We start from the raw sequence: 16,046 nt of genomic DNA on the forward strand, positions 1-16,046 counted from the left end.
TCTAATCTAAGTTGATGGTCTATTGTTACTCCCAAAAGTTTAACATTCTTACTTTCTATAATAGTAGAACCATTTATTTGAATTTTAGATTCCTCTAAATTGGATCGATTGGTTTTAAATGTTATAAGCTTACTTTTATCGCCACTGAGCACCAAAAAATTTTCATAAAATCATTTATTAAGAATAGCTGCTTCCAATTCTAAGTCGTCAGCTAGTTCATTCATATCAGTACTTGAATAGATCAGTAAGATATCATTTAAGTAAGATAGGCCGAACTGTCCATCGAATTCTTCCAAACAAAAGTTATTTTCAAACATATTTCCCACTGAAGAAAACAATGAAACTTGACAGAGAAATGAAAAAAGGAAAGGAAAGATAAGAAACAGAAAATGAACTAGTTACAATTAGTTACGTTGTATACAATTATTATGTTGTTATCATGAAAGACTTGTTAATAGTGTAATCTGTCTTTTGGATCATCCATTGCCTTAGATGAGATATCAATTGTCGTATAGTAAATAATTGATGGATTGTTCTTCTTGCTACCAAATTAAAGGGCCTTGTCAGCAGAGACTTCATAAGAGTTCCGATCAAAATTCACATAGGTATATTCATGCAAATGTACAGTGATATAATTTTATCAAACTATATATGAACCAAGATGTTTTGTTATCGGAAAATCGTGGGCCTAAGCCCCCCCAACCCCCCCCCCCCAAAAAAAATTGTCTGAATGTCCGCCACTGGTACAGAAAAAAGTTGAAATAAGTATTACTCCTACAAAATTCGCTATCCATCAAATTATAATAATGGCTGGAGTAATGACCAGGGCCGTTTACTAGCTATTTGGCTCAAGCGGGATCAATGGCGGGATTCAAGGTCCCTTTTCCAACAAACTTGGTGAGTCGTCCTTTACTTGTCGACAAAATCTGCCGACTAATTGAGCTGTCGTAAAGTCTGATTGGTACAAGGGCAGAAGCAAATCTTTTGAAGAACCGAAAAATTCAAACCCCATGAAAACAGCGGTAAAAAAATCCAAAACCCAATTAAAATATGCAAAAGTGTTTGGTACCCTTCCTTTTAAATCTTCTCAACCATTTTTTTGTCTGTAGCTGTCCAAATTGGAATTCTTTTTATTCTACCAAGTAACTGGGTAGAATAATATTGAAGTTTATTATCTAATGTCTTTTTGCCAGAAGACATTGGACACCTTTTTTGCAAAAGAGACAAAATGCCACCACAGCCAAGGATGATTCCTTTCAACATCAGCATCTGACTCTTTTGATTTCGAGGGGTCATAAAAAATTACTAATTAGGTAACAATTTGAAATAACTTTTCAAAAATTCAATTCGGCTTCACACCCATTTTTCTCCCAAAAAATTTCTTGCCCCCACAAATTATTGTCAGAAGATATTGCTTCCGTCCTTTTACCGGTCAGACTTGCTGACAGCCCCCAAAGCAGCGCTAGCTGGCAAAAAACTCCTCGTTTTTGCAACTGAATTTTTCCGGAAGGGGGTTTCACACCCTTCACGCCCCTCCCAAGCGGCAGCCCTTGAAATGGTAGAGTTCAGGAAAGCGTTCACTGTTCTGTCGGTCAAGTAGGGGTGATTCCTAAAAAAATTAAGCAAGGAGGGCTCCAGTGGCGATTTCTATAAGAAAGGGCGTTGTTTCTTATGCAAATAAAACATATCTAGACATTTGAAGATAAAGGTGTATTTTTCGAAAGCAATGCAAAATCAATGCAGAATTTATTAGGGTGGGGGGAGGGATGTGGGCTGAGCTCTTAAAATCAATACAATTTTAACAAGGAGGCTCCGCCAGCCTCGAAATCATCAATGCGAGCAATTCCACGAAATTTTAAAATCCTCTCCAAAAACAAAGTAAATTTGGTTTTGAGTTGGTACGAACCCTTGTTTTCTCATTGTTTGTCTTCTAGTCTCTGTCTACGAACATATTACCATAGCACTGTATGACCGTTACACCGTATGACCCTATAGGACCGCCAGTGAGTAATGACATTTGTACAAAATAGGCTGTCCGAGTATTCCAATTTCGCACATGCAACCAAACTATTGCAACCAAACCACTAATAGAAATAATTAAGGCCATTGAGTTGCGGTCACTTCCATCAGACCAATGGTATTTTTTATTAATACCGTAAAAGAACAGGAAAGTCTTTCTCCCGTCCGCAATTAGGTAATTCAAAAATAAACTTCATTCAGAAACAAACAGTCGAAAATACCAACCATAACCATTGATAGATCTGTTGATGATAAAGTTCCCTTTCTCATTTCTCTAAACAAAGGATTTTTTAGATAAGCCACCGTTTTGGGAAACGGCAAAAATTAAAGAACATTAATCCAGGATAAAGGCCAGACACAGTTATGAGCCAATAAATTCGGTTTGGGAGCTGAAATAGCTTAGTTTCAGCCTCCGTCATACTGTTTTTATTGAAGAAACCCCCGTTTCTGTAACATTAAAACGATGGTAATAATGGTGTTGCAAGCAAAGGCGATGAACTTTCAACTTGATAGAAGCCCAGCAACCCTTGCTGTTCATCGTTTGACGAGCTTATGATCGGGAGTCAAAGACAGAAAGATGTGCTAATCTGTGGAAGCGATAGAGAAATTGGCTTTAAAACGTGCACGGCTTGGCATCATTGATATATTCGATGTTTGGTTCTTGGAAATCCCAGGTTGGCTTTTTTGCTACAATTGTTCTACTGGTGCAGTCGTTTAGCTGGCGAAATTGCGAGATCTACAGCTCTGTGGCGCAGATCGAGAACTTTATTGACATTAATTACGAGGTTCAAGATGCTTTGAGGGAATATATTACGAGCGTAGAAGACAATCTACGGGGAATGAAACATGCTTTGGATGAGAGTGTTAACGAAGAGGGGTTACTTCACGATCCCAGCAGCAATGTCAGTTACCAGGAAGACTATGCTGTTGCTGTGTTGTCAAGATTTGCCCGGGTCAGAAAGAAACTGAGAACAAATTCAGCTTGGCTTTCTGATCTCAAAGCAGCACACAAGAGTAAGTCTAAGTATGAATTACATCTGTTGACAGTTTTCAATAACGGCCAAAAGAATTTTATTTTCATAAATCTTTTTTTGCGGTTTGAATGAACTCTGCGATATCCCGCAACTTTAAAAGGTACGGGATTTTAATAGAATACTGTTGTGAAATATTCTTTGATATTCGGAGGAGGAGATCTTTGAATGACATTCATGTGGAAATCAGTGGGAAGTTCCTCTGCCAATACCTATTGAACATGTATTTTGCTTCAAAATGAATGACGGGGGAATGGCAAAAGCATTTAAACGTTCCAGAGTTATTTTTACGATAAGCCTGTTGTATTAGGAGTTCCTCGCCTTCGATGACTATGCTTCATTAATATTGTGGTATGTCAATATTTTATGAAATTGCTCCGATAACATTTTCTAAGGAAATAGATGCAACTTCTTTGTTGACAGTAACTACATTTGAAAGCAATTCCAAGGACATAATTGAGTATTCCAGTTTCCTCTACAGGCATCCGATGTCTGTAAGCCTTGTGGAAGAAAATCCTTCGGAACTTTACGATCTAAATGTTCGCCGATTTATTCTCATTGAATGAAGTTGATATGTGATATCCATACGTGAAAGGAAATGAAGGGATGTACCCTTTTACCCTCCTTAGCAAATGCATTTGAGCACCTAGTCATTTTTTAAATTCATCTCTCTTGACTGACCAGGCGCAAAAATTATCAAAATCTCATTCCACAGCCAGTGGCGCAACGCAGTTTAGGGCACTTTAGCTCGACAACTAAGGGCCCGCCCAAAGCCAAAAGAGCCTTCAAATTAGTTTTATATCCATGGTTTTAAAGTGTCTATGCAGCGAAATTTTATGTCCTGCTTTTTTTCAAGAGTTATATTTTCCTATCTTTTCCGATAAGTTTGACACCAAAATTGTCATAATTTGACCAGCAAAAGTGTGTTTAATCAGAGTTTGAAATTAGGTAGTGCTTGCGAAAATCAAGGCCAGTTTATGACGTCACAGTGACGAGTCGGGTCGACAGCAATCAGGAAACTGCGGTTGTACAGAATAGGTTCTAGTGAGGGAGATATGAAGAAGAATTGTGCAAATTGTGATACAAGGACCAAAATTTCAGATAAACACAAAGTTTGATACGCTGAAAAAGATGTGATATAGACCCAAATCATATCTTGCCCATAAGATCTATTTTTAGACTGGGGTACTCCGGTCAAGACCCCTAATTGTACCTTTGGTCATAAACGGGAAATGCCAGGCCATTTCTTTATCCTTTCAATTTTAACGTATCAGATTGTCACTCGTTACAAAGTTTCACGTTATTGTACTTACTTACAGCAGAGATATTGTAATATCGCCGCTAGAGTCTTGGGGCAAAGTACCCCAGCTAAAAATAGCTGAAGGGGGCAATTTTCAGTTCAGGTCCCTATCCTATTTTTTTCAGCGTATCAAAATGTCCATTATTGCAAAGTTTCATGCTAGTATCACAATTTGCACAATTCGACCTAATAAGTGATTTAACAGGCCTGAATAAATAGTTTCGCCTCGACTCATCACTGTGACATCACAGCGGGAAATAAAATTTCGCAACGCAACTGCAAAATATGCATGCTTTGTCGCTCAATTAAAAAAGAACCATTTAACTTATCAGAATTCTGTTTTTTGTATAAGAACAAGGGCGAAGGATTCTATAGATTTCTTTTAAAATATTGGAATGGTAAATTTCGCTGCATAGGCACTTAAAGACTTTGCTGAAGTTAACCTCGTTTTTAAAAACTTTTAAGTTCTTCGGCTGAAGCTTCGGTACCTCTGCTCCCATTATCGAACGAGGTAAAAATTTATTTCTATCTCGCCGGTTTTTGCAAGCGTTGGATTGGACTCTCTTGCAGTCCGTAAATATGGCCTCGTCTCTGTTTTTTCCGGTGTGCCCAAGATGCCTCCGTCACACCACGTCACTGTCAACGGCGTTGTTGATTAAAGGCTGCACCTAAAAGCAGGGTACAACGAATACCCCTAAAGAAAAACAAAAGTTTTTGTGGATCTTTAATGAAAATAATTATAGGCTAAAGTTAGTTATTCTTAGAAGATTCAAAGATACCTCAAAACTTATTGATGTTGAAATGTTTCCCCGGCGTGCAGCAGTGGATACAGAAAGAATCCGAAAAAAGAGAGGCTGTCGGTGATATGCGGAGGCAAGCTAGCACGCAAATCTAGTGAACATAAAATGATGGAGTAGAAAAGTAAGGGTTCCAGATAAATTTTCAGGGGGTTTTATTTTTTCCTTTCAATTTTTTAACAAGATCGTAGTACCATTTTCTCGTCAGGGGGAGGAGGGGGGGGGGGTAGCTTTCCATTTTGCGTTTCTCACGAAGTTAAACATCTCTTCCATCTTCAAGTGACGAGAAGTACAAGTCACAATGAATTATTGTTCCAATTTTGACCTTAAATAGAGGGAGGGAGGATCTAGCGACACAGATGCTTACCTTTTCGAGAAAAGGTCAAGGGCTTCTTGGGTAAAATGTCAAAAAACCACGGCCTTTTTAATTGTTTGGATCTAACCATTTTCTCATCGTTTTCTTATTGTATTCAGTAACATCTTGCTAGACCCAATCCTATTTAGTCACTCGCCCCCACATGTCCCCTTCCCTCAACCACTGGTAATTGAGTGCCTAAGGGTTAAGCAATCAGTGGAAGTGGCTATCTATACTTTACTTCACTCTAGATCTTATTCTGGTTTTTTATGTTGCTCCTCGCGATGTAATAGCCTTTTTACAGGGCCTTGTAAAAAAATTGAAAACTGCTTGATTTATCCTAGTTTGGATTTTTGTTGAAACGAACCATCGAGTGAGCGACCTCTCTTATGGGTGCTTATTAACAGATTTCTGCCTTTCTTCCAAACTTAAAACTAAATAAAATTAGTAAAGGCAAAAGGGGCTGCGGTCTACGAACCCTTTGCAACTTGAGAAGCAAACTCAACCCGTGGCTGCGAGAGAGCCTGATAAAAGGATCTTCAAAATTCAATGTATTCTGCTACTTCTAAACAAATCAGAGCTCTTTTCAAAATCTACAGACATCTTTTAATGTCAGGACATTTCTAGGGATATTTTATTCAGTCAAAAAATCTTTCAATGTATGAAATCAACGTTATCAAATGTTTTGGTAGCTGGAAATTAAAATCAGCGTATAATTAAGAAATGCTTCTGAAAGAAAAAAACAGTAAGCTAATAATCTTAAAGTAAAAATTTGAAAAAGTTAGGCAAATACACTAATTTAACATTAAACAAGGATTTGATTAATAACATCGTGCTTGTGTCTTGGTAAGTCAAATATTTGCAATGACAACCACACAATATATTTTGCATAGTAGATGGACCTATGTGCATTAACGAAGTTATTGTTCATCTGTGAAGACTGCCTAAGATGTGAAAGAAAGGCTCTCTATCCAGACGCTACAATCTCCTTCCAATCATGCGAATCGAAAAGTTTGATTTAGTAACCTAGCCTTTACCAGTTATCTTAATCCCAGGGTCATACCATGTGACCTTCTTTAAACCTTGTAAGATTAAATGTGTTTCACAACTGTGTCATATGTGCGTTGTAAATGAATGGAGTGAAAATGCTTCTCAATTTGTCAGTATTTTGACTTGTCAAAATCTCTTTATCGTCAGACAATTCAACAAGAAAGAGCTTGGGGAAACTCGACTGTGAAGCCTTGATTTCAGATTCCTGATTTTACTCTACTTTCTCTTCTTGCCTTTCACTCTCTTTTTCTTACAGATTGCCAGTCGCATTCTACAGCAAGACAATAGCTTTAGCAAGTCAAATCAGTATTGGGAACAAAGCTTTGCACATTTGCAAGAATCGCTTTCCTTTTAACATAAAAGATGAAAAATAATTTCTTACTGCATTACTTGACATTTGGTATAAATTTAAACATGAACATACTTTGAATCTTTTCATTGTTAAGGTGATTAAGGTGTTAAGACGTCGTGATAATTACGGTTTAAGAGAGAAATCTGATAAAGATAAGTATGAACTGTAAGATATGATTCCAAAATCTACTTCGTTGTTCGGGCTTCAAAGGAGTGTCTTCTCAAACAACAGCAGAGTTTTCATTCAACTGTTCTTGTTATGAATGAATTTACTATACAAATGATTTATTTTCTTTTAGAGTTCAATTTATACCTAAAAGATATCAAGGGCTTACTGCCCTCAAAGGATGACATAGATGGCTCAACTGATGCGATCATACGTCTCCAAGAAGCATATAAATTAGACGCAAGATCCTTGGTTGCGCTGTGTTCCGGCCATGGCGTAAATGCAACCCTATTAACATTAGATGAAATATACCAACTGGGACGTAATGCTTTCCTAAAAAATAAGTTGAGGATCACCAGAGAATGGATGATGCTGGCCTTAGAGAAAATTGGGAATGAAACAAGCATATATTCTCTTTCTAACAGACTATTTAATAGCAGTGAGATCAACTACAATATTGATATCAGGGACCACCTTGCATATGTTAACTTTCAGGTAAGAATTTCTTAGAATCTTTAGATAGTTACAACTTTTTTCACGGATTTAGTTCCGTAAAACTGATGAATATTTGTTAAGCACAACCCAAAACATGTTTGATTTTATCCTTTCATGCAAACATCATGTAACACTCCATGTAATCCAGCATGTAACGGAATACACCATGTAACAATGTGGTAACAACGCCATAAGAACACAACAGCAGTTTTCTAACCACGCAAAATTAATACAAAAACAATGTTCTAACAAAACTTTAAAAAAGAGACTACGCAATATTAACACGAGAATAATAATCTAACGACGCAATATTATTACAAAAACAATGTGCTAAGAACGCTTTGAGAAAAAGGCAACGCAATATTAACACAAGAAAAATATTCTAACAACGCTGTAAGAAAAAGACAACGCAATATTACACAAGAAAAATATTCGAAGAACGCAATATTATTACAAAAACAATGTGCTAAGAATGCTGTAAGAAAAAGGCAACTCAATGTGAACGCAAGAACAATGTTCTAACAACGCCGTAAGAAAGTAACAACGCAATATTAACACAAGAAAAATATTCGAAGAACGCAATATTATTACAAAAACAATGTGCTAAGAACGCTGTAAGAAAAAGGCAACTCAATGTGAACGCAAGAACAATGTTCTAACAACGCCGTAAGAAAGTAACAATGCAATATTAACACAAAAGCTATGTTCTAACAATGCTGTAAGAAAGTTTCATAACTGTTAAGGTTCTAGAACATATGGCACTACTCTTGTGTGCCATAATTTACTCATGTCCCTGACTGCGTTCATTTTGGCTGCATTTCCATGGCAATTGACGCATTCCCATGGCAAGGATGGAACCATCTTCAAGGCAATTTGGTGCACCATCGGCTTTATGCTGTAAGAAAAGTATTTCAAAAACAATGTTAACAATGTTAGACCTCTCTCTACCCATCTTACATTCCCACTTTTCTCTGTTTTTAAACCAAATTAAATTCTGTATTTCCCTCATGTTTCTGCTTCACAATATCTTCATCAAATTTCTTTTCAACCTCGCTTTCATCCGACCTCAGTTTCCAAACCCTGACATAGTCGATTTTCATTGCGACATCATCCCCTTTCCATGTTTTCAACCACTTATCCTTTGCAGCCCAGAACTCTTCCTTAGCTTTGGGGGAGTTGTTATTCCACGGTTTCTGCGGCGTAAAACCGTCCAAAAAGAATTTTGTTCCCCCAACAGCAACATTCATTATGATAAAGAATTCTTCATCAAAAGGCGCCATCTTTCCCCCGCTTTTCCAAGGATTTGCTATCCCAGGCTGATACTTCTCAAACTCCCCTAGTTTCCAAAACCCTCCTTCTGGAACTGTAAATTTGAGTATAGTTGTGTTGTCAACATAGAAGTGCATGGTATCCGCTGTCCAGTCGAAAGAGAATACATTGTAATCATCAGAAAATGAATGCTTTTTCATATCAACTGTCCCCATTGTGCGTAGAAAGCTGTTTGCTTTATAATATGGGCCCCAGTGAACTGTAGAGGACACATGCCTGTTGCCAACATGCCTTCCAGATCGGTCAAACAGATTCTCGTTGCCACGGGCCTCAAGAAGGTCGATCTCCCCAGAGGATGGCCAATCACCGTATGCTTCGTCTTTAGGAAGTAACCAAATAGCTGGCCATAGCCAGTCACCCTTTGGCAACTTTGCCCGCACACTCACTCGTCCGTATTTGAAGCTGAAACTTTTCGATGTGCTTATCCTTGCGGATGTCACTGGGTTGATAATATCTTCTTCAGAGCCCTTTTTATAGCAGCCAGTATTGTCTCGATTTGATGTGCAGCGCTCACCCCACAAGTCAAGTGTTCCCGCTTTCAAAAATCCTTCTCCGTATGTATCCTGGGTAAGTGTTGGTTTCAAATACAGAGACCCATCGCGTACAAAGCTATTCGATCTATTGTTCACATAAACCTGAAACTCCTCATTTCCCCCTGGTACGGTAGAGACATCATGCTTCCACGTGCGTAAGTCCAAATCATCGAAGTTATCTTGAAATATCAGGCACGGATACGTTTTGCAATTAGATTCTGGGATTATTTTGCCTTTTCCGTTAACAGAAATGACCAAAATAAGGCCAATAAGAAGCACGAGGCATGTACTTACTCCCTGCATGCTTGGCTGATTTTCAACACCGTAAACACTGGCTATCTTCAAGCGGTTCCTTATCTGTATTTTGCGATACTGGCTGTACGTACATGCATTATATTAGTATCTATGAACTCCCAAAGGTATTTAAGTTGCAGAATCACGCTTTTTGCGCTATAAAGTCAAAACTTTCTCTTTCCTGATTGGCTTCAACACCTTCGTGATTGGCAATCTTCTAAATGGCTTCAACAGCCTTAACTCAATAGTTGCTATTGTTCAAAATCACCCATTCCCATTCGGTTTTTTGTTACCTGCGGGCTGCTTAATGGTGTTCAAGAACCAGAGTGCCTTTTAGTCAGCTAGTTCACAACAATAAGTCTTGATTAGCTACCTGTTACCGCCTGTTAGTTCCAATAAGTTTTTTTCTAGCGTTTTGTGCAGCCGAATCGCTAGCTTTGTTACTCACATTTATTGATGAAAATGAAACTCTGAACTTTTTAGAGACAGTGTTTTTCAATGTTCAAAGTCTCATTTCATTTCATTTTTCATGATAGCTCATTGAGCATGATAGCCCAGTAAGCAATTCTTGTTTACAAAGGGTCATACATCTAAAATGATAGAAACTTCCTTCGCTTCCGACTTTACCTTGCCCTACCCACGCAATTGTTCATACCATTTTACCAAACTTTCTTTTCTATCTCTCTTAATATGTCAAATTTTATATGCAATATCTTTCACAATTGCTTTAAAATCTAAAGCATGATATTAAACAAAAATTTGCAGAGCAATGTTTTGAACTTAATCAGGAAGGTTGCCTGTTTTGCTTCGGTATCTAAGCCAGCTAAGTTTAGCTAATACGCTGTTAAATGCAAGATAATTTTATTGAAATTTTAATCTTGTGTTGCCTTTTAAGGTACCAGTAATGGGTAGAAATATATATTCTTTTCATATTCTTTATTCGCAATCATATCAGTTCTTATAACATTTAATATTTTCTTATCGATAAGATATGATATAAAATATCTGTCTGCTTCTAGCTAGGTGACTATGGAAAAGCTCAAACATTTACTAAGGAGATACTAAATTTTGGTGAGTTTTAGATTTGATAGAATTGCCCGTAAATATTTGTTGCTATGCTAGCTATGCTTTTCAAACATTTTTTCTGCATTAAAGCACCTTTATGTTATTTTAGGTGGATTTAATGAAATCATAAAAATCTTGCCTGGCAATAGTAATTTTCTATCGAATTCCACAGGCGTACTTCTAGTCGATGTTTATCGTTTCGGTTTTTGTATATACTCTAGACATGGCCGTTTCGGTTTTTGTATGTATTTTAGAAATTCGAGTGGGCAGGGTTTGGAAATTTCCATGGGCTGTCAAATATTGAAGCACCAAGTTCTGACTGTCAAGTGCTTAATTTGTAGATTCAAATAATTCTAAAGCGAAGAATAATCTAGAATTATTGGATTGGACGATAAAATTGAAAGGATGCACTGAAAAAATAGAAGATAAAGATGAAGAAGACTATTATATGCATCGTCGCTATGAATCGTTGTGTCGTGGTGAAATGTCGTCGAAAAGACAGAAAGAGAAAAGCAGAGATAGACGCTATACTTGTGGTTACATCAGGCAACATCCAAGTCTTATTATCAAACCAATTAAATACGAGATCCTATCTACCGAGCCTGAAGTTCGTCTAATCTACGAAATGGCGAGCACTTACGAAACGAAGGTTCTGCGTCGATTGGCATTCCCACAGGTAAGAATTAATTCAATTGGGGCTAAACCGTCCCAGGTTAGATATTTTCTGAACCAAGCCTCCCCTTTCGAAAAATCGAATTACCCGAGCATTTTACCCGTTTCTGCAAACTGAGGTTGCCCCCAGTCAGTTCTCTGAAACCACGGATTTCTTTTAAATAGAACCCCATGGATTCCTTTCACATAAAACCTGATACATTTCTTCCACATTGATCCCGTAGATTTCTTCAGAATGGTACCCCATAAAGTCCTTCCACTGGAAACCCCATAGATTCCTTCCACACAAAACCCCATTGGTTCTTCAAACATGCAACCCCATAGATTCCTCCCACACGAAACCCCGTTGGTTCTTCAAACATCCAAACCCATAGCTTTTTCTTCCCATACCAGAAATATTTTCCGCAAGACCCACAAAAGCAATGCTACTCTAACTTCAATGATGTTTTTCAGCTAGAAAGAGCCTCCGTCTCGGATCTCACTAGCAACACACTAAAGAAAGTCTCTTACCGTACCAGCCAAAGGTATCATTATTTTCTTCTTTCAATCTAATATTAAAGTTTTTAACCCTTTCATTTTATCAGGTACACCAAAGCAGAATCTTTCCAAATTAACTTTTATGTAGGGTTAGCGTGCAGCTGCATAATAACAAAGAAATAGAACTAGACGATCTGTGAATGGTCAAGCCATTGTATCAGAAATATTCCCTGAAAGACAGAAGGTAAAAAAAATGAAAGAAAGACAGTAAATAAATGGGAACGAAAAGGTCAAACAGGAGTTTCACAGTTTTCCACATCATTGTTTTGGGTTAGGCTGGCCTCCAACCACAATTCTTGGTCTGATTCAGTCTAGTTGTGAGAAAGGCTACGTAAGCAGATTAATGACGTGTTAACAGCTTTCTTTTACCTCTGAAAAAAATGCTCTTCTCTCTTTAGCACTTTTAATCTGTTTGCGCCCTTTTCTATGGTTTGCGCCCTGAAATACATATGCTATCTTTGTGAACAATTTTTTTGCGGTACAGAATTTGAAAATGGCTTTGAAAAAAGCAAACATTTTACGACATACTAAAAGCTTTTTCGTCTGACACTCCTCAGAGCAAAAACGTCAGAATAAGGTTCCGAAAGAACACGATGGAAAATATATACCCAGTTGTGGATCGAAATAGGCCAATCAGAAAAACGCAAGCACAAGACCGGTATAGTTGACCAATCAGTGCCGCGAGCCTAAAGAAAAATTACCAATGGAGTCCAAGAGAGAAAACGAACTCCTTTTGTCTACACAATGGCGGATTTTTCGTTTTTATGTAGATTGACTCCAAAACTGCTAGGTAGAAGGACGACCGGGCTCTGCCAATTATCCGAAACATGTCGTCATTATAGATATATGCTATCTTTGTTTATTCTTATATTCTTTCTTTTGTTGCTCCTGACTCATCTGGTATCTATCTTATTCTATAGGCTGATTATACTTTCATGTTCTGCTACTTTCCAAGCTTCCTATAAAGGTTTTTTAAAGACAGGGCTCGGCAAATCAAGTTGCTATCAAAATGGTAATACTGTTGATCAGTTCTGCTTGTCTTCCGCCCACTAGCACACCGCTCTGTCTCAAAAATACATAATATTACTGAGAAGCACAAATAAGCATATAATGTAAGCACCTGACCAAGCTTTCTTCATTTACATTTTTATTTGATTCAGCAATGATCTTGTTTGTTGCAAGTGGCTGGTTATACGATGAGATGCATGAGGTAGTTAGAAAGATCAATCAAAGAATGGAGGCTGTAACTGGATTGTCCGCTCAGACAGCTGAAGATTTGCAGGTAATTCCATGTTTTTTTAAAGTACTATTGCTTCATGTTCAAGGATTAAGCTTGCAAAGGCATGTGAGAAGGGGGTTTCGAAATCAAAACAAGCAGAATTACCTTGGTTGTTAAAAAGCTTTCTAGTCTTGCTCAGTAAATGAGTTTATTCTTGCACTCGTCTAAAGACCCTTTGAAATAAGTCTCGAGAAGAAAAATTGAAAAGGTAGTAATAAGTCTGGCAGTGTTTTGCGGTTTCCATAGACACCTAAATCCTTTAGCCATTCTCATAAATATAAGCAGATCACTCGCATTTATATTCTTTTTAAAAGTTTTCTCCATAAAACCATCGACTTAAGCTGCATTTGAAAAGGATACTGTTGTTATGTTAGTATTGGTAGCATAAAACTATTTCAATAAACTTGAGTAACACACTTTTAAGAGGTTTTATTACTGCAATGTCTTTCGAAAAGCGACGGATAAAGCATATAATTTAATGGCATCTACCTGCATGGTAATATTGGATATACTGACAAGGCCTTTAACCCTTTTTTATGCGTGATGTTATTTAGCCTCTGCCTTTTCAGATTGCAAACTATGGTATTGGTGGCCATTATGAGCCTCACTATGACTGGTCCAGAAATTTTGAGTTTTCAGAAATGAAGAAAAGAGGACAAGGCAATCGAATAGCAACGGCTTTGTTGTATGTAAGTAGGTATTTCAAGCCATGCATGTTTATATGAGGGCAGGGCCGTCGCTAGCTATTGTGCTTAAGGGGGTGCTGAAGTTCAAACTGAATGAGCCATCCTTTATTTGTCGACAAGTTTGAACATTTACCGACAAAACACCCCCAGATGCCAAAAAATTACTCGTTTTTACATCGAAATGTTTTCTCTAGTTGTCACATTCCTTACACCTTTAAAGCAATGACCGACCTTGTGTGATTGCTTGCATGAAATTTAGATGGCATTTGTGGTATGTGCACTAGGATAGAAGTTTCAATGTTTATTCATAGAAGCCTCGACAGTACGTTAACTCCTCAAACGGGCACCAAACGGTAAATAGCTAAAATATTCATAGCATCTAGATCGATAATTAAAGCACATCACTAATGTCCAATCGTATCTTAAAGTCTTCCAAAAATATTTCAGCTAAACAATGTCCCAAAAGGTGGAGCTACTGTTTTTACTGACGCTGAGGTTACAGTTTGGCCAGAACAAGGTTCAATGGCGTTTTGGTACAACTTGCATAGAAATGGCACAGGGACAATTGATACAATACATGCGGCCTGTCCTGTTCTGATTGGCAATAAATGGGGTAAGATATCAAATTTGCACAGTTAAAATTTGCACATATTACAATTACATTGGCAATTATCGGAATACAATGCAAAGCTTAAAATAGGAAAGTATATAGAAAAACTCAAGAAGAAGTTGAATGAAAGATTTTGGGGTTTATTGCCTGCCCTACTCGACGTTTGTTGAAAGTTTGTTGTAAGTCTTACTTGATTTGCTCAAACGTGACTTGTTTTTCGCTGTTTAAACAATGTATCTATTGTTGTAAAGCTTGGTTGTAGTTGTCTCCTTCCTGACCAATATGCCTTGTCAGTAATCTTTGGCTATGATGGGATTATAGATTCGCTGTGTACAAAAGGTTACGGGCCAAAGAATGTTCGATTGCAGTCAGTATTCCAAGATTCTGGTAGATTTTTTATCGAGACGTTGACGGCTGAGCAACCAATTAGTGCTGATTGGGCAAACACTACAATACCACATCGTATTACATAAAGGGAAAATAGTGTATTATCTTCAATTTGTACTCGCAAATATTTTTCCCGATTATCAAGCATAATATCCTCTCCAAAAATTAACCAAACAAAGAAAGCATATGGGACACATAATTCTTCTAACTGCTTTTATGGTGCTGAAGATGATTTTCAATATTCTTTCACTGGGATTGCACCCAATCAAGTACCTTGAAATTTCAAGTGCTTTTAGTTTTCAGGGAGTGAATGTAAAAAGGCTGCAACTTTAACAAGCCTTTGAAGATAGAGAGTGAGGGCATGGTCCATCAATTTTTGAGCAAAAAGGATTTTAAATATAAATCTGATGTTATTAGTTTGCAATTTCTAATTGCTCCCTCCCCCAAGGGATTATGAGAGCAAAAGGCACAGATAACGCATACGTTACATTTGACTTTCTCAAACCATTTGCAAAACGACAATGCAAGTGCATTCTGAATAAAATAAAAGTTATGTCAATATTCACCGATTGGTCAAAACTGTTGAGAGTTATCAAAAAGAAGTGAACCCATTTGATGGTCTTATCACCAAATTCAAGAGTACAATTTTGACGGTAAATGCACGCCATATGCTTGCATTCTGTGACAAGATACGGCATGTGTGAACTCACTTAATCGGAGGCTCATTTTTTCTGTTATCTTACAGCGAAGAATTATCTTACAGTTTCAATGATTATCATTGGAGAGTAACATCATTTGAACTCGTCTTTTAGTTGCTAACAAATGGTTTCATGAAAGAGGACAAGAATTCAAGCGGCGTTGCAGTCTGGATCGACTACAATAAAGCAGTATTTTTGCGGACCAAACAAGTTTGTCGCCTTTCTTATAAGTCTTATAAACGTATATTTTCGATAATCCATCATATCTTTAAAATTTCACTTGTGAAGCAGTTGTCATGATCAATAGAGTATATTATCAGCTGTTGTAATTCTCTGTCTTTGCCTCTGTCACTTCTTAACTAGAACACCAATTCTGTTCAATCAGCAATTAA

General features: G+C 37.4%; 2 protein-coding genes across 2 annotated transcripts; one reads left to right on the forward strand and one right to left on the reverse strand.

Annotated features, from left to right (window-relative positions):
* The first annotated feature begins 2,347 nt into the window (after positions 1 to 2,347).
* On the forward strand, positions 2,348 to 15,983 carry LOC135689568 (prolyl 4-hydroxylase subunit alpha-1). Its single transcript, XM_065206830.2, has 9 exons — positions 2,348 to 3,033; positions 7,203 to 7,564; positions 10,740 to 10,791; positions 11,127 to 11,461; positions 11,911 to 11,981; positions 13,177 to 13,276; positions 13,843 to 13,962; positions 14,407 to 14,572; positions 15,769 to 15,983. The coding sequence occupies exons 1-9, from the start codon at positions 2,670 to 2,672 to the stop codon at positions 15,837 to 15,839; spliced, it is 1,641 nt and encodes a 546-aa protein (XP_065062902.2). The 5' UTR covers positions 2,348 to 2,669; the 3' UTR covers positions 15,840 to 15,983.
* LOC135689570 (beta-1,3-glucan-binding protein) lies at positions 7,563 to 9,928 on the reverse strand. Its single transcript, XM_065206832.2, has one exon. It carries the CDS (start codon positions 9,727 to 9,729, stop codon positions 8,542 to 8,544), a length of 1,188 nt encoding a protein of 395 aa, XP_065062904.2. The 5' UTR covers positions 9,730 to 9,928; the 3' UTR covers positions 7,563 to 8,541.
* Positions 15,984 to 16,046: the final 63 nt, after the last annotated feature.

This window comes from Rhopilema esculentum, chromosome 5 (assembly GCF_057945365.1).
Source record: "Rhopilema esculentum isolate cy_ngs chromosome 5, ASM5794536v1, whole genome shotgun sequence".
Lineage (NCBI taxonomy): Eukaryota > Metazoa > Cnidaria > Scyphozoa > Rhizostomeae > Rhizostomatidae > Rhopilema > Rhopilema esculentum.